Source organism: Pezoporus occidentalis, unplaced genomic scaffold (genome assembly GCF_034315485.1).
Source record: "Pezoporus occidentalis ecotype Australia unplaced genomic scaffold, CSIRO_AGI_Poc_V1 ctg19, whole genome shotgun sequence".
NCBI lineage: Eukaryota > Metazoa > Chordata > Aves > Psittaciformes > Psittacidae > Pezoporus > Pezoporus occidentalis.
Window position 1 is genome coordinate 2,195,795 of NW_026913748.1, and position 25,296 is coordinate 2,221,090.

The window sequence follows — 25,296 nt, forward strand, 5'->3', positions numbered from 1 at the left end:
AAGGAGACCAGAGAGGTAAAAGTTTTACAAATAAATTCTAATTCAGGCATCAAATGCCTTCATGATTGTGCTTTAGAAAGAAGAAGATCCAGTACCAATACATTAATAACAATGACTTTGGTTTAGTTTTGTAAATAACCATCTTGCTTCCAGTCCAGGTGCCACCATTTGTCATGGGTGTACCTAAGATATATTTCTTTCCTCATTGAAAAGTTGATACAACACTTCAAGCCCACTTCCACTTTTTAATAAAAGCGTTCTTTTAAATTCTTTTCCAGTTTAAAAGTGTGTGGTTAACTGTGCCTGCACAAAAAAAGTAAGTGTTTTTTCTGAGAGCCTTTTGGATTTACATGGTTTGCTTCATGCTTAAAGTTTTAGTTACCAGATCTTTACCTTAAATCACAATAGTCTTCAAAGAGAAAATTTTGGTACTGAATATCTGGTAAAGGAGTTTATGATACCCCATCTGTTCTTAATTCACATGGCCTTGACGGCAGCAGAAACTGAGATGAAGAAAATACTGACTACAGTGTAAGCACTCTTTTTGGTATATTGAGTGTTTTTCCACACACTCTGAAATACCAGCTGAGATGTACCGATGACTGTGGAGGAATGCAGTGCATGTGAAATTCAGATCGTAGCAGGCAATCTTCATTTTTTGCTTATGTTGAAGAAATTTGATGTAAGATAGCTCATATGACCTGTTAGCTCTTGGGTGGCTAAACAGCAAGTTAAATAATATATGATTCTTAAACTTTCATAATATAGATTATTCCTGGAACAGCCAGGGTTGTGAAGCAGGCTTTCCTCTGCAATGAGCATGTAAGGAAACAAAGCATAGGATCTGCTGATGTGCCTAGGAAATTATATTTCTCAATAATTCAGCAGGCAGTGTATGCTATATGTACTTTACACAATTTACAAAGATACTGTACTGATACTATATATATTTTAAGTGCCTTAGTTTGCTCTCAGGCCCAGAAATCATGTCCAGGTAAATGTATAGAAAAATAATTATGCTATGACAGAGCTCACCTCAGGATGGTTTATGAGTTGCACCAACCTATCTAACTTCAATTCTGTTGCCCTGATTTAGTGTTATCCCATTTCTTCTTTCATGGGAAATCCATTTTCCATCTGGCTTAAAACTTTATGTAGGGGTTTAACATTTCCTTTTGTATAGAAGTATTAGGCATTGCTGCATCTCAACTATCTGGCAAAGGCAGCAAGCGTATTGTGTAAAATGTGTCTTTTTTACCTATCATGTCCTTACTGGATCAGATACGCTCTTTTTTCAGCATTTGGCGCCTTTAGCTTGGTAATCATAGGGACTATTTTTAGCATTCAAAATTGGAGGCACTGTCTGCAGAGAGCTCTCTGTTAAATGGCAGATTCAGCTCCCTTTTTGTGCAGCTGAGGCTTGGCAGTTTGATCCAAGTTCATGCATTTCATTCACAAGTAAATGCAATCATCTTACTGCTGTTTGTTCCAGTTGCCATTCCAGCTGAATTATTTGTAATAATTATTGTGTTGTCTCTTCTTTTTCCTTTATGTTGTCAGGAGCAAACAGAGTGGGTAAGTAACCAGAGCTCATAGCTGAGTACAGATATGAATAGAGGTGCTGGGGTAGCTACAGTTATATATTAAGGATGGAAGGATTTGTCTTCTGAGTCTAAAAAAAACCAAAATTGCTTTCCAGCTATTGAAGTATAAAAAAAAAATTCTCAGTAACGCAAATTATAGTCATCCAATTCAGGGACATTTTTTCTAGTTTTCCTCCCAGTCCTTTCAAATTATGGAGGAAAACTTCAAAAGAAGCAAAACCGAGGCAGCTATTGGTCCTGAAACTAGCTTTATATAAACAACTTAGAGATATAGTTAATGTCTTTACTGGAAATCCAAGACAAACACAGGCTACCTGCAAAAAGCCATTGAGTATTTTCTGGTGAACTAGTGTTTTTCTGATCAGGATTGGATGATTTTCTAACCGTAGCAAAGATGGGGCAGGAGAAAGCTGACACTGTCTTTAATAATGCATACCGTATCTAGTAATAAATTAAAGACCCTGTCCTCTGATAGCAGTTTCCATCTTACAATAGTAAAGAAGGATGAATATAAGGCTGGCTATGATGCTTTCCATTGTTGCACTTGTACAAGTGACTAATGAGAGTCATGATGTACTGGGATACAAAGAAACTGAAATTTATCTGAAACTGCATACTCTGACATGGTTCAAATACCAGTGAACCAGTGAAAGATTCCCATTGACTACCTGATTTTGTATTAGGTTTCATGCACCGTGGTTGCTGTGTCCCTTGTTTTTATTTCAAGAGGGTGCAGGAAGCAATAGCCTTTCCTTATCTCCAGCTGTATTGCTTTCCATACAAAATCATAGCTTCCTGCAGAGCAATTAATTTTCTTGATACTTCAATTAGTAGTTTCAACCCAGGGAAGAGTGAGGAACACTGATCCTGACATGTGACCTATATGGACTAGTTGTTTAAATGTGTTCTGTCCAGTATTAGGACAGAACACATCTTCATTATTTTTTAGGCTCAACTGTCTAGTCTGAGATCAAAATTTAATTCATATAGTGCTGACTGCTTTATAAGGAAGATGTTCTAACCATGGACAATAGCGTAAGAATCTTGAAATAAGAGACCTTTCTTATTCACTGTGTCAGAACTTCTAAAGGAACTTATTCGTGTGTTGAGTTAGAAATCATTTCTCCTTTTGTTGGGTGTGTACAGAACTGTGCAGTTCACAAATTTCATACTTTACTATAATTCCATCTTAGTTTATACTTACAGACACATTCAGTGTATGCACACAGATTGGATCTAAAGGTCAGATGCAGCTTATGGGGTTTTTTGTGTGGGTGCATCTTTTCTGCAAAAGAGGGTAACATGATGTTATGGTAGACCTATACCAAATTTTGGATATGGGACTTCTGGACAGTTTTAATAAATTAGTTTAAAAACCGTTCCAGCTAAGAAGCCTCTGCCAAGCACTTATTTATGTGCACAAAAGGAAAGGTTATGGATGAAATTATAAAGATTTAGAGTGAATGCTCGGTGTAATTTAATATATTGCACCTTGCTAATGAAGTAATATGAAAATAACCTTAAAATTTTATGTTGGAGGTCATTGAGTTTTGAGAACTGCTGGTAGACTGGAAAGGGTGGAAAGAATGAGTGATACATGGGGAAAATGGGAAAGATGGATGCAGAAGTTCAGGCTTCCATTGCACTATAGGATTGCTCTGAGGGATTCACACTAACTACTTGATATATCTTGTGCCCCTCACTGTGAGAGTCAGTGCTTGCATGTTTCCACAAAATACATGAAGATGGGGCTGTGAAGATGACAAATAGTAAAGATCATATAAAATAGCTACAGAAGAGAAAAGGATATATTTCATTTAGGCTCTGTGTCTTGCAGAACGTTTGGGGGACAGAGATCTTGAATGAAACTGTTTACCTTCTTTTTAAGGACACATACAGGAAAGTCACATTTATAAATGATGCATACCATTTATAAATGTGCACATTTGAAATGCATTAATCAAATTTGAGAAGTATGAAAAATAAAAATTTTGCTTAGCTTGTGGCCAGATTGCTTTCCAGCCCAAAAGCAGTGTGCTGTGAATGTAATGAGCAATACCATGCCTTCCCTCTCCAACTCCCTTTTTGTGCTAGAAGAGGGAAGCAAAGGAATAAGTCATCTACAGTGATCTTCTGCAGACTCCTCTTCTGAACCCTGTACTACATTACCAGCACAGGTCGCAAATTGATCAGAGCAGTGGCTGTTTTCCTTCTTGTCTGCTGGAGTTGGATCAGGTTCATCAACAATCTGTATCGAATCAAATCAGATTCTCTTTCTGATTTAAATCTGAGAACCACAGTCCATTATTAGAAGTCTGTGCAAGGACATGGAACTAAGTCCCTCTATGCTGTTGTGTTCCTCCATATGAAGAGTCACAAATCTTAATCTCTTATTGCTTGTATTTCATGGTGAAAAGCAGTTTAATAATGTGTGGCATTACCATGTGAACAAGACAAAAGATGATTTTGAAAGTCTTCAGTAGTTTTTGCAAGCCTAATCCACATAATGGTTCCTGTTGTAGGCCTATCTCTAGAAAACATACAAACAAACTGAAAATCTTAATGTGCTTAACTGCAAACCACAGGGGTGATCCTTGATCCTACAGGTTTCAAGTCTTGATGGAGATGACCCGTTTCTGTTGAAGTGATTAACTCTTGGCAGAACTAGGCCATGATTTTCACTTGTATTGGTTTCCGTAAGATCTTTTGCTGGTTGTGTTGGAGTTGATTTAACCTCTTCAACAAATTACAACATGGCAATATTTGTGCTGCTTGCTTATTACTGTGTTAACAGTTTATCCTGTCACAGAGAAGAAAACTGCTTTAAAAGCTTTAATCGGTAAAATGTCTGCAAAATTCTTTGTGTTTTGTGTGGGTTTCTAATGGTATTTTTGTTTAGTTCATGTATCCCTCCTCCTGTCTCTCAAGAAGTGCATTTTGCAATGAGACGTCTGTCATTGCTCTTTGAACCTCCATTTGAGGAATTTGCATCTCTTTAAGTACCGATAAGAGGAACCATTAGCAGTATGTACTTGAACAGCTTTTTATAGAGAAAAGTAGATTGAGATTTTGGTGGTTTGCAAATGCCAAGAGCTTGATTTACAGAAATGAAGAATGACAGCTCCCCTTCTGGAAATATAATGGAAAAATGTTTATAATTTGCAAACCACTGGGTAAACTTGTTGTGCATTAAATGTGAATCAGCTGGAAGGCCTATAGGGCAAATTAAACACAGATGGAAAACATGGCATAGTCTTGTAGTATAGCATCTGTAGAGCTTAATGTTTGACTGAGATAACCCTGGCAGCACTCCTTTACTCTGTATTTGTTCTGGTGATTTAGGACCTCCTCAGACCAGCAGTGGAAATGAGCAGCACTCATCAGCCTCTATCTTTGAACACGTGGATAGGATGTCACGTTCCTCAGATGCCAGCAGACGGGTGCCGAGCAAGATCCAGCTGATTGCTATGCAACCGATGGCAGCACCTCCGGTTCAGAACTCGGTGCTTTCTGATCGAGTAGCAGAGACCAACAAAATTAATAAAGAGGTATTTTTGCAGTGCTTTGAGTGTTTGTGGAGGACTGCATGCCCAGCCAAGTGGGAAGTGAAAAGTATCCCATTTCTTCTTATCAGGAGTTCCTAAGGAGTTGAGTTTTGACAGGTTACAGAAATAATCACTTTTCTGTCCAGAGAGGTAATCTGAACTGTTTTTAAGAGATACCTAAATCAAAACTTAAACACAGAGAGAGGAGCAAATTTAATGGTCAGGATACCTTGTGTTGCCATCCTTTTGCTAGTCAGCAGGACATGACTTAGGAGAGTTTTGTTAATTAATGTATGAGTGTTGGAGCATCTGGCCCACCTTGGTTTTCATTCTACACTATTCTTCTGACTTTTCAGCAGCTCAAGATGTGGATATACAAACAAGTTATCTTCATATTCTGGGGTGTGAATTTGCAGCACATGCACTGCTTCCAAATTCTGATGTGTTTATCTGATAGTAAATACACAGAAACTTCCTGCTTTCTCTGAGGCTCATGTTACTGTCAGCAGAATATGAGCATGCCTGGGGCATCACGACAGACAGCCTGGGGCATCAAGACAGACAGTAATGTGCTGTGAAACCATATCGTACCCTGCCTGACAGTATCTTGTACTGGGTGTAAGATGGCATCTTTTCATAATTCAGAGTGGAAGCTTTACTGAAACCTTTAGCTTCACTGTGTTAAAAAGTTTCTGAGTACCTTACAGAAGAAAGGTAAATGTGTATATCTAGTATACACAGGCAAAGGGAGCTACAAAACAGAAATCCAGTATATGGGCAGAAGAGATAGTTCTAGTTATAAATGTAAACAGTAAATCTGGCTTGTGTCCTTTTCATAATTTTTCAGGATTCTCAGGAGGGAATACACAAAACTCAAATTTTACTTGGTTTTTAATTTGCTGGTGCAGATGTGTTCAGAAACTAGTCCAGCACAGGCAGAGCAGCAGTTCTTGCTACCTGATCTGGTGCCCAAGTGTTCTCCATTGATAAGAACGATTTCCGTGAGTGTTGGGCTAGTGCTGCTATTATGATAGCTTTCCCCACATGATGACATACTCCTCAGGGAATTTAAAAAAAAGTGGGAGAGAGGCATGAAAACTCAGCCTTTAAGATGTAGAGCTGATAACACTTGTTTACCTAGGGATCTGGACCCTTGTATTGCTGCTACATTTCTGCATAGCTTATGTTGGGCTGTCATGCTCAGCAGAAGCACTGAGTTATGAGCTCAGCACTTTAAGCTCTTGCTGCTTACACAATGAAGGTCATTAAAGGGAGTGGGTGACAGATTTCAACACTTGATCAAATGTATCTCTTTCTGACAAGCAAATGTAGATACAGCTTTTACTGATTTTTTTTTTCAGAGCAGTGTCACTTCTGGCAGACAGCAGGAGTTTTTTGTGTTTTGTTAACAAACTGTCACCTCTCTCTAACTACACCTGCTGTTCTGGCAATCGTATTGTGTTTAATAGTACATCTCCCTGGGGAGACAATGAAAATACTGCAAAATGTCCAAGAAAGAAAGTGTTTGCAAGTTGTGTGACTTGCTTTAATCCTTCAGAGATTTGGGGGAGAGAGGGGAAGGAGGAAGGAAGGGGCAGCCAAGGATCTGAGGTAAAGAGGTTTACAGAAGAGCAGCAAAAAGTTCTGTTGCAAAACCCACTCTTTCCCCCCTCCCCTTCTTTAAGATACAGACAGCCCTGAGGCATAAATCTGAGATTGAGCACCACCGCAACAAGATTCGTCTTCGCGCCAAGCGCAAAGGGCACTACGAATTTCCAGTGGTGGATGACGTGGTGGTGGTGGACTCCAAAGAACAGCACAGAATATATCGCAAGGCACAGATGCAGATTGACAAGATCTTGGACCCTGGAGGCAGTGTGCCTACTGTCTTCATAGAGCCGAGGAAGAGGTAGGCATTTCAAAGATGGGAAAAAGTTTGAGTTGTTTTAAACAGTATTTGGTTTAGTATATGCCAGCATTTTTGTTTTCATATTATTCTTTTACAAGTTCTCAACAGTGAATTCTTGATAAATAAACCCAAATGTATGAAAACTGCCTTAAAACAATTTAGCATTTGCTTTGCCATTTGTTTGAATAATTCTTTTGTGATGATGGGGGATCAAGATTTCAGTGTAAGTAGTAAAAAATGATACATGGAAAATATAAACTTGCAAGAAAGAATATTTTTATAAAGGGGGGAAAGGACCACAGAATCACGGTTTGGGTGGAATGGTTTGGGTTGGAAGAGACCTTAAAGGCCATCCAACCCCCTGCCACAGGCAGGAACACCTTCCACGAGACCAGGTTGCTCCAAGCCCCGTCCAACCTGGCCTTGAGCACTGCCAGGGATGGGGCAGCCACAGCTTCTCTGGGCAACCTGTGCCAGTGCCTCACCACCTTCACAGTGAAGAATTTCTTCGTAATACCTAACCTAAATCTCTCCTCTTTCAGTTTAAAGCCATCATCCCTTGTCCTGTCACTACAGGCCCTTGTAAAAAGTCCCTCTCCAGATTTCCTGTAGGCCCCTTTTAGGTACTAGAAGCTGCTCTAAGGTCTCTCCTGAGCCTTCTCTTCTCCAGGCTGAACAAGCCCAACTTTCAGCCTGTCTTCATAGGAGAAATGCTTCAGCCCTCCCTTGAACAACTTAAAAAGCTTGAAGATTCTGAATTTTGATGGCAAACTCACAAATCAAAGAGATAACCTTTCATGTATTCCATCTGGGTAAGGAGTGTCACGGACCTGCCTCCCTGGCCTTTTCAGAGAAAGTCTTCCCTGAGCTTTGTTTATGAATACTGGCACTTTGTTCCCAGAGCAGTGGTACCCTGTAACTGCTTCTGCACTGATAGAAAGTACCTTTTCTCTAGCTACATGGGTTCCATAGCTTGTATGCCTAGTAGGGTTAAACCCAACAATGCCAAGCACAAACCTTTGTTGGCAAATCTTTATGGTCTGTTCTGTCATTGCAGATGTGTTGACATTTGTCTGCACATCTGGAAAAGCACTGGGGGAAGGCTGGAGCCAAACAACTTTGAAAGATAAATGTAGAAGGGAGGTGACAATGGAGAGAGTTTGAAGGAGGAATAAGACAGTTTGGAGAGCTGCCAGTGAGAGAAAGGCAGGAGTCAGATTCAAGGCTACCTAATGGGAGTGGCATTAAAAAAATGGGAAAGGAAAGAGAAACAGGGCTGAGGCAAGCATGACTTGGAGGGAATGGGCAGAGGAGTTAAGCCGTGAGTGGAATGCAAAGAAAAATTGCAAAAAGAAATGTGATCACGGTTGTCTTGTTTGTTTTTTTTTTGTTCTTTCTCTCTGCTTTTTGTTTTCCTCCTGTTAAGTTCTCGTGCAAAACGTTCTCCCAAGCAGCGCCGGCGACATCAGATAAACGGGAGTCCAATTGATGCAGAAAAGGACAGGTTAATCACAACTGACAGTGATGGGACATACAAAAGGCCCCCAGGAGTCAATAATTCTGCATATATTGTATGTATGTCTCTTGAATGACAGGAGTGTTCTGATAATTGTAATTACAATTGTGACATTGGGAGGTTTTTTGCTTTCTGACTATGGTCTATATGGCTAGTTTCAGTCCTATGTAGTTAGCATGTAAATCAAAGTGAAACAGGGATTTCATTGGCAGTTTGTCAGTATTAAGCAGTAAAATTCTGCCAAGTATTCCTTGATATTAAAGAGGCCAAGAACCATTTTTCATTAATGTCACTGTATTATGCATATGAAAGTGTGCTTGGCGTGTTCTGCAATATCTTGAACATAGTTTCACTCTAGTCCAATTTGCTGGATGTTATATATTCATATGTTACAGAAAATTTCTTCCTTTGGTCTCACAGAGTAGGAGACTCAGTTCCTTTCATGAGAAATATTCTCATCTGTCAAATGTGGGAATTAATTATTAATGAAAGAGAAACATGTCTTTGTACTACAGTAACTTGAAACAATTCTATGCAATGTCTTGAAAATTAATTTTGCTTCCTGTCTAAAAAAAACAAAGACACTGGAGAATGCTTCTGTTCAATCATATCCATGTCACAGACTGTATTTAGGCATCTTTAACCACTTCTAAGCAGACTTTACTAAACCTAATGCTAATATGGGAAACCCCTGGACAGTTTTCATCTTGAAAGATGGTTTATTAATGTTTAAGAATTTCACCATTAGCTGCATACGCAGTCAGGTGACTACAATGTCTATTTCTGCAGTTTCCCTCTGCCTTCAAACAAGACTGTAATGATTTTAATGTCATGCTGCAGCAGAATGAATTATCATCTGAAGCTGTTTAATTAAGACATGTCACACAGAAAACTCAGCCCCTTTGGCATCTGTAGTGAGAAAGTACTTGGAATGCTAAGTTCCTGATAAAGTAGAGGCTTTTGCATCTTGATGACTGATTTTGCAGTTGGCATGCAGTGGTAAGAATGAGCTTTGATAATAAGTCTGTTGCTGCAAAGCTCATTTAATTTCCTGTTACTGTTGAACAATAAGCCCGTGTTGTAAGATCCCATGTAGTAATTGTGATGCATGCCTCAGGTATTGCTGCTGTGAAGTACTTGTATGAATCCCATTCAGGTGATGCACCCAAATTCAAGTTCCATGCAGGTATCCACTTAATTGAATAACAGTTCCATTTGTGTGGTTTTCTGAGAGGTAATAATGCCAGTTTAATATTACTGCTGATGTGGTCAGCTGTAAGCTAAAGACTGAATTCATTTCTTGGAACTGCAAAAGCTGCAGAGAAGTCAGAGATGTAGACAGAGCTGATTTGTCTTTTTTTCTGGGTGGGGTAGATGCTTTCTACATGACTTCATTATGTGCAAGCCACAAGATATTTCTGTTATAGCTGAGTTAACTCCTGCAAGAGGCTCTGCTGCCTTGTCTGAGATCATAGTCTCACAGATGACAGTGAATGAAGTATTTACACAGTTAGCATCATGCATGTGCATGCGTATGTGCATGTAGAACTTGGGAGGGTAAAGAGCAAGTTTTGTCCACCGCTGGCACTTGTACCATTTATCTCATTGTGGTTTTGGCAAAGAAAATGTTGCTCAGACTTAAGGCCCGCAGGGGCTTGGAAGCTGGCTGATTAGATCTTCTCTGTGGCTGCCCTTCACCTTCTTTCTGTTTTCTCCAGTCTGACCCAGACTTGCCTCCTGAACCTCAGACATCATCTTCAGCTGATGTGGGGAAGTTCCCCGGCTTGCCTTCCCACCCAGTCTCCCAGTACATCCCACCGCAGCCATCCATTGAAGAGGCTCGGCAAACCATGCACTCGCTGCTGGATGATGCTTTTGCGCTGGTGGCTCCCAGCAGCCAAGCAGCCAGTTCCACTGCCATTGCACCACCCGGGGTCTCTGCAGGACAGCCGGTAAACAACACTCCTGCTCGAGCAGGGAGGGAAACCACATGTACCCAGTGGGGATCACCTTATGGTCCAACTCAGGCAGTAAACAACCCATTTAATGTGAGTGATGCAAGTTAAAAGGCTTTTCTGAGCAGGTAGCTCGCACCAGTTGAGCCATGGTCACTGTTATTGTGCCCGTGCCATCAGGACTTATCACGAATGTGGAGCAGTTTCTGGAACCAGGAGAATTCAGAAATGACCATCAGAAGATGGTGAACTTGCTTTTTAAGCAATACATTTAGGTCCTTTTCCCTTTTCCCATTCCTACCACAAGACAAGATAGTTCTCCTACTTTAGGATAACTTTTCTGTTCTTCTCAGTTACAATCTTTCACAGAGCAGTCTTGTTATGCCCAAGAGTAAAACTTTATTTTTTTCAAGTGCATATGCTAGTTCATGTTTTGACAATGAAAAAAGACTGTATTGGGCTTAGGTCATATTTTTCAGCAGAGTATTCAAAAGCTTTCAGGAAGTGACGGATAGGGAAGCAGTATTTCCGTGTGAGATTTTTTTTTTTGTATTTTATGGAGCACCGAGACACATGGATAGTCTTTTAGGTCATCTCCAGTTCTACGACAGTTCAGTGCAAGTTTCATAATGCCATTGGACTGTTCAGTCCGAGTCCCATGGTCTCTGCTGCAATCTGATGCTGGTTGAGGTATAAAGAGATTTCCAAATACAAAGCTTGGTTTTCTGAAAGTTTTAAGCTAAGCAGACTTTGGAGAAGCCCTTGATCTTCTGCAAGTGACAGAAAGTATTTCTGAAAGGTTCTTAAGTTAAGCCTCTGATGAGACAGAAAAGACTGCTAACCACTGTAGCAGCAATTCACAGATCTTCTTGTGCTTCTGGGTTTGTAGAACCAAGGTCTTAATGATGCAGTCAAGTCACACATACAGACCTAGTGATCTCTGCCATTCATCACTTAAAAGACTAACAGTGGACTTCCCAGGGTATGCATTTTTATTTTAATTTGGGTTTTTTTGTTCTTCTCACAGAGATATGTGGAATTTGGAATGACTCCGCCAGCAGCACCAGGTCTCCTGCCAAGGTAGCTTTTCACTGATAGAATTATCATTTAATATTTTCCTTGCAATTCCTCACGAGTTCTTACTGGCACTGGTATATTATTATGCAAAGTACTGTATAAATGGGAAGTAACAGGAGTCCAGATCCAGCCTGTGTAATTTATTTATGGAGCATGAATGACATATATATGCTGTATGGAATCCAAGCCTTCATGTAAAAGAAATACATTTCTATCCCCTTGGCTATAGAGATATCCTTCCAAATACTGCATAAACCACTGAGTTTCAGCTTTTAGAGTACCTGAAACAGTTGCATGTCATTCTCCCAATATTCTTGCTTTCATCTTGTTTCTGTAGCCTCAGGGCAACGCTAACTCTCAAAAGCTTTCACATGGCTAACAGATTCATTCTATTTTTAACCAAGCTGAGAACAAATTTCAGAGCATGGTGACCCTCCCACAGAAAACATGCCCTGCAGGCCTATTATTATAAAATCGGGGGAAAGAGCAAATTTTCCGTCTTCTCCTGGTCTTGCTGTGGTAGAATCGTGCAAAGAGAAGAAAGCAGTTGTCCAGGTGACTGTCAATTCCACGTTTGGTGTCTGTGTTTTAACTACACATGAGGTTGGACTCTTGAGTCATGGTTCCCACTGTGGTCAGACTTGTCTCACCCTCTCCAAACTGCTGCAACTCACCTAGGTGGTAAAATGGTAGCCTCGTGCTGCTCTCCCATTACCTTCTTACATCTCTCCATGTGAGATGAAATCCCACTGGTATCCATATCATTCATTAGATTTCACCTAAAGTCTTCACTGCCTTGGAAACTTGACGGTAAAATGGTTACTAAGAACTTTCCTTTACCCATTCTTTTGCAACCTGATTTTTGAAAGGGACAACTAGAAAAGGAAGCGTCTCTAACCACATTTTCTTACTTGGGTCTTAGCTGAAGGTGACCATTACAGTGTGAGTGGAGCATACGTGAAATGGCATGCAATATGACATGCAGTGTATTTCTTGTAATTTAAGTTACCTTGAAGATTGAGTTTTGGAACTGCCAACGCAAAGCATAACCGATTGTTTGTTAGTGAGAATTTTCTCTTTGTTGGCCTATTATGCGTTCAGGGACAATGTGATAAATTAATCATGAAAGTGCTGTAACCCCTGTTAATACAGCTGAGCAAGATGGTGTCTTTGCGACATATTTTTTGCTCAAAAGTTTATCAGCATTTGGCATAGGCACTTTGGCTGTCTGTAAATTACAAATGAATGGCATCATTATTAATAGTTCAGATGCTTCCTTTTCCAGTGCTGGCAGATTAAGCTAACAATGTGTAAGGTCGTTGACTTTAACAGGAAGAATTCCTTTAAAATTTCATCAAAATAGAAGGCTTCCAAGAGCTTGGCCAATAGAAAAAAAGTGGAGAGTTGTCATGCTTGTGGAGTGAGGGTTATGCTCAAATTCAGAAGATAATGATAAATTGATAGAAACAGTGCGCCAATTAGAGGAAGGAAAAATAACCTGAGGTCAGTATGATTAGGTGGCATGTATCAATGTCATAGTCCATTGGCTTAAATATCCAATGCATGGAATAATAATTATGTGACTGTACTGTTCCCTTCTCTGTACAAACATAGCGTCTTAATGAAGTGGAACCAGCTTGGGTAGAAAAAAAAGTGAATGTGAAAGACCTAGGTCACGTAACAGCTAGGCAAACGTGAAGGCACAATGAACAGCTTTTGCCAGAAAATGAATGTTGCATCATGCAACAGAGATAGAGATACTTAGCCATAGTGGATTAGTGGTATAAAATTGATTTTTGGGGTAGTATCTCCCCACTTAAATAACTGGAGATTAATTTTACTTTTTTTTTATGTGCAAAAATGAAAGCTATGTCTCAGTCTGGAAATAGGGAGGAGCACTAGAAAGCCTGTATGATACAGATTCAGAGATGTATCCCATTTTTATACTCTTGTGTTATCTCTGATAATAAAGAGTAGCTATATCTATTATAAAGAAGATGGAGAAGAAAGGGTGATGGGTTATTAAATATGCACCTCTCAAGTACAAATCCATTAGCAGTAAAGGATATGCTTCCTTTCTTCTGAAAAACTGGAACAAAATCAGTACATTTGCAGGAATGTTGAGAAAATATTTTCTTTAAACAACATCAAAAAATTAATAACACTTTATCAGCTATAAGGTTCCAGCTCAGCACTGCAGTCATAAAGGGCCAGATGATCACATCTTTTACTGGTTACAGTGATTAACGTAAGGTGGTATTGTTAAACATTACCTACCCATTCAAGCACTTATTTTAACTAGCTTCTAAGTCTGGTTGGAAATGATTTCCTTTAGGTTTGCTGAGTGGACAGGTGGGATTGCATTCAAGGGAGCCACGGAAATTTTGGCACTTCCACAATAGGATTGTTGCAGCTTGAACCCCTTACACCACCTCCGTTTAATACTGTATGCCAAGTAGCTAGTACTTTAATTTACAATTGCTTTTCTGTTCTTTATTATGCTCTTACTTGGCTTTATTGGGCTATTTATTATTATGTCGACTTTCTATGCTATCTGGCTGTCATACAAAGGTAGGTAGTTTTCCAAATGAAGCACAAATCAAGAACAGTTTGAATTAGGTGCAGTCATGGGATTTTCCTGTAAAATGAAAGGGTGTAAAACTGAGTTCTTGAGGAATGGGGTAGGCTGCAGTCCATAGCCTAGAAGGGGTTAGATGCTAATGCGGTAAATGGCATAGAAAACTCATCCCTAGTCCTCACTGCGTGTAATTTCATTGCCTGACTTAGTGTGTTTGTCTCACTTGGTTTCCTTTATACTCATCAGTGAGAGGCTCCTGCAGGAAATGATTTAGTGAACCTAATGTTTTGCTTTGAATACCTCTTGAGGAACGTGTCTATCTTTGATCATACTCTGGAATCTAAGAGAGACTAGCCTGTAATCTAAGTACCTGAAGTTTGAGCATCCACACCTCCACCATATCAAGAGGAGTCAATAACCCTTGAAAACTCAGCTGCCGTCAGTCTCCTAAAATATAATCTCTCCATGCCAGGGTTAAGATATGTTAATAGGAAACACAGGAAAAGCAGCTTTGCTGCTTTTTTTTTTTGTTCTACTCCTGTTCTGAGGACAAATTAGAGTGTTCCTTTTACAAGTTCCATTACCTTGGCACAATTTATGAAGTGAGATAGGTGACTGTTTATGTCTTAACAGTTTGTGTACCCAGAAACTCTTGAGTAAGAGTCAGTTTTGTTGCTGAGGTAAGCAGCTACATCACTGCTGAAGTCTTACTTTTCTGATTTTCTTTTTCATTAAAGATACTTTTTTCTCCAAGGAGAAAACAACATCTGTGGGCTTTTCTCTGCGTTGAGGTTACTGTAGCGTGTGAAATTTTGTTAAGAGTTTATAACTCTTACTGTAGTGCAATGCAGATCATGAAGGAGGAATATATTCCTCAGATGTAATTATTTTCTTTAACATCTAAGGTTAAAATGTACGTGGTTAAAATGTACGTGAAAGGGCATCATAAACAGCCATTGTATGAGGTACACCTGCACTACTGTTTCCAGTTAGGGAATTCACTTGTTGTAATCTTGAGTCCTTACTTTTTCACAGGCAGAACTTCGGGCCAGGTTTTCTTCAACCTGCAGAGTTAATGCACCCAGACCAGCAGCCACCTGAGGTTCAGTATTCCTCCAGAGGGATATACTCAGAGGAAATGCCATCAGTGGCACGGCCACGACCAGTTGGAAGCACTGCAGGTACACTTCACTTAAGTTGAATATGCTCTAAAATAACTGATCATTTTCTGTATCTGCTCTTACACTGAGGTTACCATTATGACATCCGTCTCCTTCAGCTGCTGCACTTGAAATGTGATTCTTGTCTTCACTGCCAAAAAAAAAGTGATGATAAAGTGAGGTTAACTTTACATCCATAGGACCTTGCAAAAACAGGCAGTGATTTGCCACCTTTTTAGTATCTCACAGGCATTGGTTATCACACAGCATATTTTCAAAAAACCCCATTCTCTAACAATGGAAAATTACTTCGTAGTCTTAGGCCATACATTGTATGCTAACTTTCCACTGCCAACTATTTTATTGTACTAAATGAGCTAACTAATGCATCCCAAATCAGCCTGCTAAATAGTAAATCTTTTTAATATTTCTCCGCATCTCTATTTCTAATTTCTCTGCCTAGAAACGTGCATAAAAGAAGAATCTTTTAGGTTCTTACGATATTATCTATTGCTGCTCTCCTGTATAAAGCCTTCCCTTCCCTGATTTGGTTGCCATAATTTATGTAGTGCTCATCAGTGCTATCATGAATAAGATTCTAATGTCACATGGCAATTAAGCAGAATCAGCGAACACTGATTCTGAGAATAAAAGATTCCATTCTTATGCAAATGTCACAGTTAATTTTCTCCCAGAGAAATGTTTTCTTCCTGGGGAGTTGGAAAAGACTGAAAATACAGTCATATACTCCTGTCAGAGGCCTAGTTTTGATAGCTGCTATCCTCTCCCTGTAAATGTTAAATGAATGAGAATGACAGGGATGTAGTGGCTGCTACAGTTTAATGATGGTTGTCTTATTGTCCTATTCTCTAAATGTTCATGTATATTCTGCTTGAAAGTTTGGAGGCAATTCAAATTATTAGTTCCTGTCCTTCAGCGTAATTATGTGCAAATATCAAACTTCTCAAATATTGGGGGTTTTTGAGAGGAAAATATGGAAGTGACCTAAATGTCCATCTGTTGTTTTTGTCTTTTCCTCCCTTTTTTGTACATATGCACACAGTTTTCTCTTATGTATCTGTGGGTTTATTAAATGTGTTTCATTTCTAATGAATAATAAAATACTATAATAATAATAAAATAAATTGTGTTCCCCTCTGGGAGGAAATTTAGGAAAAAGGAAAGATGGCATGTTGTTACATCTCTTGCAATTAATGGTGGTGGCTGTCCTTGCATGTGTTTGAAAACAGCAGGAGGGGAGGCAAGAGAAAAGAAAGGAGAAAGGAGGAGGTTAGCTTTCAGGCTGAAAGGAGATACAGTGTGTTCTGACCTTCTCGTTAGTCAACAACAGCATCGTTTAATATTTAACCACAAAGCAAAGCTGAAAGAACCATGCTCTTATATAGTCATGTGTTTAATTTTGCTGAGAGATGGAATAGAAGGCAGTCTGGAGAGTTAGGGTCTTGCCAGTGTGATGCAAATAAGGTGTACCACAGGAGCAAATGTCTTCTCTTTGCTGCCAAGTAATTTACATGAAAGCATTGCCACGGCTTTCAGTAAACACTGTTTGGAAAGGGCTGGCATATTTTTGGAGTGAAGTGTCATCCATGTCTGAGGTGCATGTATCTCAACCTCTTCTTTCCATGCAGTGGCAATGAAAAGCATCACACTCACATGAACTGCACAAAATGCACATAACTTTTCCTTCTTTATTCTACACTGAAGCCTTCTTTCTGCTGATTTTTTTAATTGCACAGAAACAGAGCTCAAATTTCTTCTTGTTTCCTGCTTCCAACAAAGTTTTATGTTGTCATTTGTCTGCCCTACAAACTTTACTGTGTATAAAGATGAAAAAACAATATTTGCTTTTAAGGTTCTCAGATACAGCACCTCACTCAGGTGGGAATTGCTAGCAGGATCGGAGGTCAACAAGTGGAGATCCCCTCAGGCAGAGCAGGGCATGGCCAGCCGGGGGGGCCAGGGTGGCCCCAGTACCGTGGAGAGGATGAATATGCTAGGCGAGATGCAGTGAGTACTGTGTTACACATTTGCATAGTTTCCGAAGTAGTGATGATATGTTCGGGTATATTATTTTCCTGAATTACTGTTTGGAACTTTTTCCCCCGGAATACTTTCAGTTTGCTTCTCTGACATTCTTTGCTTTGCTCTTCAAACCCTTGTTAGCTCTTCTAACTTTTGCTTGCTGTCACCTTTGCTGCTCTCTAACTGCTTTCTCTCACTTTACCCTAACCTGTTTATTTTTTTTCTCACTTGAGGCCTTCACCCATTAATTGCAGTTCACCCAGTTCTGCTTCTGAGCTCCAGCAGAGGTGGATACTGCTTTCCATTTTCTTCTTTGAAACATGCCACTGTATTTTGAGACCATTGTAAGTAGAAAAGTTAAATTAAATTGTCCCAGACTGCTGTCCTACTTTGTATTGGTATAGTTCTTTTGTCTTAAGTATCAGTGCGCAACAGCAGGAGTCAGGGCAATGGAATAAGGTACATACTTGCACATAACAGTAGAGGTGCTTCTAAACAAGTTGTTTTCCAAGCCCCAGTGAGCAGGATGTGGTAAATTAATATGTACTCATTTACCAGTGCTGCCTAGGCAGCCATCGTGATTTCATGGTCTTGGCAGTGGTGCTTCTAGAAGTTGACGTTTCTGATTCAACCAGATATGTGAGGTTGAAGATAGTACATGGCCTTTCCAGCTGCCTGCTAGCAGTCCATGTTTGAGTACTTGCATCCTGAAGCAGACTGACCTGTGACAGCTTTATTGAAGTGCTCTTGAGAGCAACAACTTCATGCTTCTTCTTTTGCTCCTTTGCTCAAGCTATTGTTCTGGTTCCTTCCTTGAGGGAGGAAGGAAGGAAGGATCTCCTCCTTTTGCACGCTTAAGGCAGTGTGTGTTCACATTACTTGAAGTTGCTTTGCAGTACTGCATGATCTCAAAATGGCTTTGCAGAGAAAAAATGCAACAGGATGGGCCTGCTGTCTCGATTTTGGTGTAGCTGAGTTGCCACTACTCCAGATCAGCTTGAGAGAAGCAGCATTAAAGTTTTTGAGAACTTGGCACGCAGGAGACAAACTCTACTGATACTATTCAGAAACTTTAACTGTCAAAGCTGGAAGATGTATTTGCCTGATTTAACTTGCTATCTGTGCTTGGAACTGTGATATTTGAGTGTAAGAAGATCATAATTTCAGTTTACATCTAGAAAAGCACTTGCATGAGAGATCTTAGTATCTCTCTTGTTCCATTTTCAGAGGCATCTCTAGGTTACCATTCATTGCCCCTTATAATTTGTCTGTCTTCTCTGAAAATTGCATTTCTTTTCTAGATCTATGGGCCTTTCCCTTCTGTCCCCAAAATGCATGTTCAGCTGTTACTTTCTTAATATTTTATTATATGAATTGCAAATGTTACTGAAAATTCAATTATGGACCCATTACCTAAGGTGTTCTGCAGACTGTTGGGTTTGATGTGTTACCTGCACAACTTTAAAAGATTCATGGCCCAATACAATATCATTTGGTTGCAGTTTGCATCTTCAGTCACCATTTCAGATGGGTACATATCACCTCAGTCCAGGCTGACTTTCTTTTAGTTAATCAGAATTTAAAACACATCCTTAGCTTTGACAGAACTTTTTGCTCTCTGGTTGGTGCAGCTCATATGTTATTGCAGTGTTACATTTTTCAGTTTGGTCTCTTTAAAAATGAAAAAAGTCAAAAGGAGGAGATCGTGGACTAGAGCTATTTGAGTATGGTGTCATTTAGTTGTAGGAGAGCTCATCTAGTGCCTGCACTTTCCCTTTCCTATGAGGAATTATTTCTTTTTTACAAGGGATCATTCCCATTGAAAGGAAAAAAAGAAAAAAAAAGGTACTATTACTTGACTCTTTTAGTTTTCTGTACTTTGGATTCCTTCACTAGAACAGAGCTCTGAATTTGTTTTTCCTTCTTTTTGAAAGGAGGTTTTACTTAATGATGGTCATATTCCTTATGGTTCAGTATTCTTCTGATCCCTTGTAAACAGTCTTACTCTTCCCTCAGTCTGAGCAAGTTTCCTGCTCTTAGGAAGATTAGGCCTAGAGCGTTCTTCTCGCCCACAAACTCAAGAAGCATCTGGATTTGTCTTCCTGCAGTGGCGCTTTTCTTCACACTGTCCTCAGCTATTACTCCAAGAGTCAACGCCTGATTTTCCACTGAAATGTGACCTCTCACTTGTATCTCCTCATCCAAAGCCAGTGTGCAGGTTATCATCAATTCACCTTAATTCTCCATCTGGAAGGCCTGGACAACCAGGTTAATTACAGCATTTCCTTAGCTGACACAAAATACAGTACTTGAGAAAGTGGTCATTTGAGCAGCAGAACAGATGAAGCCTCATTTCTTACAGATATGTATAATGTGTTGCATATCTATCTCCCTACCACCACTTGGCATCACTTATTACCCATCTACAATCCCCTGTAGCTCTCCACTGTTCTCCCACGTCATCTTCAGGTTTCCAGTGTTTCCCCCAAGCCACTCTTATCCTTTTATTCTATTTTTATACTCTGGCTGCCCACTGTAGTATCTCTAAAACATCTCACCATACTTCAAGTTGTCTCTTATGTCCGCTAGCTATCCCTTCTGAGATACATGCTGGCTGACAGCTGTAGCTGAGCACAGCCTAACTTGGCCTTTCTGCCACTCAGAAACAGACTCAGTGATGGCACAAATCAGGATGTGCTAATCAGCTGACTGGTTTTGTGGATGTTAGATATCTGTTCGTACATATATGTTTGTGTGTGTGTATACATAAAATTCAGTTGAAATTGGCAAGAGTTTAACAGTTATTAAATGAAGATTAAAAAATTCACAATGTGATCTCTTACATCTCCGTTCCTTAAGAAGGAAGACTTGGTAAAGATATATTTGACAATTATTTTGTACTACTGTTAATTATACAGAAGTTTCTATATGAAAATACATAATTGATAGATACTATATGAAACTATAGATTGTTACATATATAATATTATATATCAATGTGCATTTCTGATAGTAAAGAAATTTGAAAGTGGAAAAAAAGCCCAGCAAAAATTCTTCCAAGCTTTTTAGTCTCCTTATTTTGCTGTTGTAGTTTAGTATAGGTTAGGTTTCTAAGCTAGCCTGGTTTGATTCTGATGCTATATAAGAGATGACAGAAATACACACTTCTGTTTTTCTGAGATATTTAAGAAAACTTTCATAGCCTTAATGGTAAAAAACAGCCGCTCCAGTCATCAGATTTCTTCCTAACTTCCCTTAATGTACCATTCTTATGGTGGCAGTTCAGTGCAATATGTGATACGAGCTGAATCATGTAATGCATTTTAATGTAAAAGAAACCTGAATATAATTTAGATTGCTGTTAAGACTCATGTGTCAAGGAATGCTTGCTTTTAATATTTTTTATGCCACCTCTTTTCTATAAACCCACAGAGCACTTGTCAGGTTTACTAACTCTAGACTGCACATATGAATTAGTTTCAGGTTTCACTGCCAAAGAAACAGCTCTGAACAATCAAGGCACCCATTCATTCCTTTCTGATACTGAAATCACCTCCCTTTTATAAGTAGTAAGACAGGATGATACCTGGAAAACCTTCTTTACCTAACATTCTTCTATTAAAGCCTCTTTTCCTCTTACTCTCTATCCCCAAATTAACTGTGTAAATGATGAGTGCTTCACATGAGCTGTGAAAGAGAGTCAGAATTTGTTACAAGTTATACTTTATATAAAATATCTTAGATCTTAGTAATTTATATTATGAGAGATGTGAAGGAGCTGCCAGTCACCCTTGGTCCCCCATATCCTTCCCAGGCTCTGCGCTGTAATCCCTTCATTTCCCTCCCCCCCCAAATCCTCTTCTAGCTGACCTTGCAGTCCTTTCTTCCCTCATCAGATTGCTCTCTCTGCTACTACTCAGGGCTTATCCACAGGGAAAGAGTAGTTAGTGCTTACTAAACTGTGATAACTGTGACCTGAGCTTGCTGCAGCAAGCTGCTCCTCACCCCCAGCAGAGACCCTTTGAAAGGGAATTATGCTGCTTTGCTCACAGCTGAGCGTATTCAGCATGATGTGTTCAAGTCCTTTATGTCCAGTGTTTTCTTCTGTCTGTCTCTCAGCCTTCAGCGATACTAGGCAAGAGGAAACCCTTGCTTTAGGGATGGAGTTTAGATTTTCACAGTGTACATCGCATGTGCCCATACGGGAGTCCATGGAGTCCACCTAGTGTACTGTAAATTCATGCTTTGTTTTAGTGTAAGCAGATCTTTTTCCAGATAGACAAGCCCATAAACTCAGGCTTGTGTTCTGTTTCTCTTGTTTTGTTAGAAAATGTACCTTACAAACAAATAGAGAATTAACCCCTTTCTACCCTGAAACAATGATTGTCCCTAAACTGGGATAAAGTTTCTCAGATGTTTAAAACAGCTATTGAGTATAAAGAAAATAATATAATCTTTCTGATTTTAATAATTTTCTCCTGCTGCTTCTTCTGTTGACCATGTTTTCCTGGGCACTGGTCAGTCACAGGGTCCTCACAAGTGTACAGCCTGAACAGGCAAGCCAGGCAGTGAAGGGGAAGGTGAAAATAGTAGTATCTCTATGTGGAAACAGTATGGAGGAATGACAGCCGGGAAGAAAGTGATTTGCCTGTTGTCTTTTAGGAATTTGATGGAAAGTCAAGGAAATAAAAGCCAATTCTATTGACTTCCAGTTATATGGGTTTTCTCCCCACCTCCTTCCACTGCAGTTTCTAAAAATACAATCTTAGTAAAGGGGTGAGACTTTTTAATGGATGCTCAAAGAGACTTTGAAAATCCCTGAACTTGAGGCAGTCCAGCAATTTTGTGTGCGCTTGTTGTTTTGTGCTCCATAAGAGGAATCATTCATTCATACAGCTGAAGAACAGTGGCAGCAGATAGAAGCATCTCCATGTTGCTTTCCCTCTGTTCGTTGCGTTTTTGCTTTCTTGTCTTTTCTGGGATTATCGCGTTTATTCAGAAAGTACAATAATACTTTCTACCTTTTTCCAGACGCATACGCATGGACACCAAGAATATTCCTCCTCACCAGTATTCCCGATGCCGAGGACTTCAGCCAGGCAGCCTTCAGCACCCCCTGCTCAGCTTCCACACAACAGCCTTCAGGGCCAGGGCCTTTGCTACACCACCAGTTCCACTGAGGACCTCCAGCCAGGTCACTCTTCAGCCTCTCTTATCAAAGCAATTAGAGAAGAACTTCTGCGACTTTCTCAGAAACAGACAACAGTGCAGAACTTCCATAGTTGATTTAGCATTCCCTTGCAAATCTGCCAGGTATCTGCTTCCTATGGAAGCAAAGACTGAGGAAATCAGCAATGTTCTCTCAAAGGAATGAACTTCACAGCTCTGTTCACAGCACTCTGGAAAAACTGAAAAAGGCAGCAGAATGAGGATAGTAGGGAGAGATGGGGGACAAACAGAGGAAATCATTGGTGTCATCACAAATAGTATTAATTGATATGCTAATATTACGGTGCTTCTCTTCTCCCTGCCCTCGTTCAACATAACATAAACAAAACCTTAGGTCAAGAACTCAATGCTCCTGCAACAAAAAAACACTGAAAAAAACCCTCCAAGTATGATAGACTCCTTTTTCTAAAGAAGTAGGTGAAGTCTTGAATAAACTGAGATGACATTTTGCAAGAGATTGCAAATATTCTGATTCTCCAGTGCTTATGGGGAACTGGTTTGTGTTGCTGTTCTGCAAGACTACAAACTGTGTCAGCTCAAGGGTGTTGAAGTTGTGATCCCACATAAGAATCACTTTGGTTGTCAGGAACAGTGGTACTGCTTAGAATAAAAGTCTTTATGAGCTACTTGTAACAAACTGGAACAATAATTGTTATAGCTCTGTGCTTCCAAATGGAGCTACCTTCTGCACTCTTCCTTGTTTTCCTTCTGGTGCTGAAGCTTCAAGTGTTCCTTCATCTTCAATGTTTGCAAAGTGAAACATTGGCCTTGTATAACTAAGAAAGTATCTGTAGACTCATTCAGGCTGGAAAAACAAAGCAAAGCATCCAAACAGAAAGGGCTTGGTATTTATTTTGTTTCAAAATTACTGAAAACCGGGAGAAGAATACTCAGTGACAGCTGAATTTGGGGCAATGTATACATATATCTTTAAACAATATATTTACATACTATATGCTCTTGCAAGACCAGCGATAAAATATTGCCACTCTGTTGTTTGCTTTGTGGACAGAAACCAATCCAGCCTAACTGGTACAGGGTCACCAGCATTATGTTATAAATTGATGTCCTAAATCATTGCTTATGTTTGGATCTGAATAATTTTAGTGAAAGTCAGTGACGGTTTAGAGCATTAACCTAGGCTTAGATTTGCAGTTTCAAGACAGTTTCTATATTTATACTTGTTTCCACTGTCCCTTTGGACAAAGGGTGAGCATTATCCCATGGTAAGAATGGTACGTGCCATGGAACTGTTTGTCGCTGGTTTTTTTTCAGTTTTAATTTAATACTAGCTATGAATTTACTAATATTTGGCCATTGCATAACTGTAACTGACATAATACATACAGAAATTTTACTTACTGATTTGTTGGAGTGTGTTTATTTTCAGATGAGGCTGAACTAAAGCTAACAGTCTGACACAAAGATAGAGGGTAAGCTGTCTTTGTGAGGATGCTTGGGAGCCTTGCTCTTTGGTACTACAGTATGGGTATTTCAAACACCAGGAAATGGTAATTATAAAAGGTCTATGGGATAGTAGTCTGCTAAACAGATCACTGGGCAGTTGATGTGTTAGGACTACATTTGCCTCTCTCACTGGGGTAGAAATGGCATTAGTGAAACACAGGTATGTAACGCTGGTGTGGTATGGTGGTTGTTGGCTACCGTATCTGTTCTTGGTGACAGGACTAACCAAGACTGAAATGAAAACAGGTAGGAGGACACCATGAGAAAACCTTATGTACCTTGTTCATGAAGTGTGTACATCGTATTCATTGCCAAAGCAAAAACCAGGAAGTGACTGGCTGCTCACTGATGTGGAAAAAAAGGTGGTGTGTTCCACTTTATTAGGAAGCTGACTTATTTTTTCTGTTTACGCATGATCATCAAAAGGCTGTATGGAATTGTTTTGAGGGACTTACTGTAGTGAAGCAATCTCATACTTCGGTATGTCTTTATGGGCACTGGTTGAGGCTTGAATGGAGTCAGAACACCAGCATGGTTGTGTACAGCAGTACCAACAGGTTATGATGTTTTAAATTTTTTAAGCCTTTTGTGTGGAAATCACTTCTAGGGTAAAAATAAAGAACCCTTTACTTTCTGCCAGGTTTGTAAACATGAATGGTGCCAGCACTTCTGCAAAATGTCAGGGTTTGCACAGTGGAGAATGTATCGATCAGGCAATGTTTGCTCTTTTTGACAATGCTGAAGACTGACTGTTCCTGTGCTCCCATTAAAACAATCTTTTTCAGAGCCCACATCCTTCTCCAGCCTAATTCTGCAGTGAGGTCAAAGGCCAGTGCTTATAATATTTATGTGTTACTGTGACTTCATTTCAAGAAAATGTGGGCCTCTAGAAAGTAAGCTCATTGGCTGCTGGTGCCAGCTACTTAAGAAGGAATATGAAGTAAGGGTTTTGAAAGTTAGAGGTATTTAAGCCATCCCTCATTCACTTTTGCTGGTGATGGTGATTCTAATGTGACATTCCATCTTTTAACGTTTGGAAGAATACCCTTTTTGTTTTCAGTCCCAAATCTTACAAAGAACATGGAATACAGGACAAAGATGTACTGGTAAATAAAAGAGGCTTTCTGATGCAAAAAACTCCCTCTTTAAAACTTTACAAGTTCATGGGGCAGGACAGTAAAATCTAAGTCGGAAAGCTGTGTTCAAAAGTTGT

General features: G+C 39.6%; 1 protein-coding gene across 6 annotated transcripts in view; it reads left to right on the forward strand.

Moving 5' to 3' along the window:
- The window catches only part of KIAA1549 (KIAA1549 ortholog), a 148,508-nt gene extending 124,531 nt beyond the window's left edge, over positions 1-23,977 (forward strand). The window contains exons 13-22 of one of the 6 annotated variants that reach the window (XR_009964348.1): positions 1,561-1,575; positions 4,947-5,152; positions 6,835-7,058; positions 8,485-8,629; positions 10,293-10,622; positions 11,557-11,609; positions 15,220-15,365; positions 17,218-17,372; positions 17,621-17,731; positions 22,419-22,559. Coding sequence is in view for 5 of the 6 variants with exons in the window: in XM_062616385.1 (XP_062472369.1) it covers positions 1,561-1,575; positions 4,947-5,152; positions 6,835-7,058; positions 8,485-8,629; positions 10,293-10,622; positions 11,557-11,609; positions 15,220-15,365; positions 17,218-17,372; positions 22,419-22,673 (1,529 nt within the window). In the remaining variant the exon portion in view is untranslated. Of the gene's footprint in view, positions 1-1,560; positions 1,576-4,946; positions 5,153-6,834; positions 7,059-8,484; positions 8,630-10,292; positions 10,623-11,556; positions 11,610-15,219; positions 15,366-17,217; positions 17,373-17,620; positions 17,732-22,418 lie in introns of all 6 variants that reach the window. The other 5 variants (XM_062616385.1, XM_062616387.1, XM_062616389.1 and 2 more) reach the window with 5 other exon arrangements.
- The last annotated feature ends 1,319 nt before the right edge of the window (positions 23,978-25,296 follow it).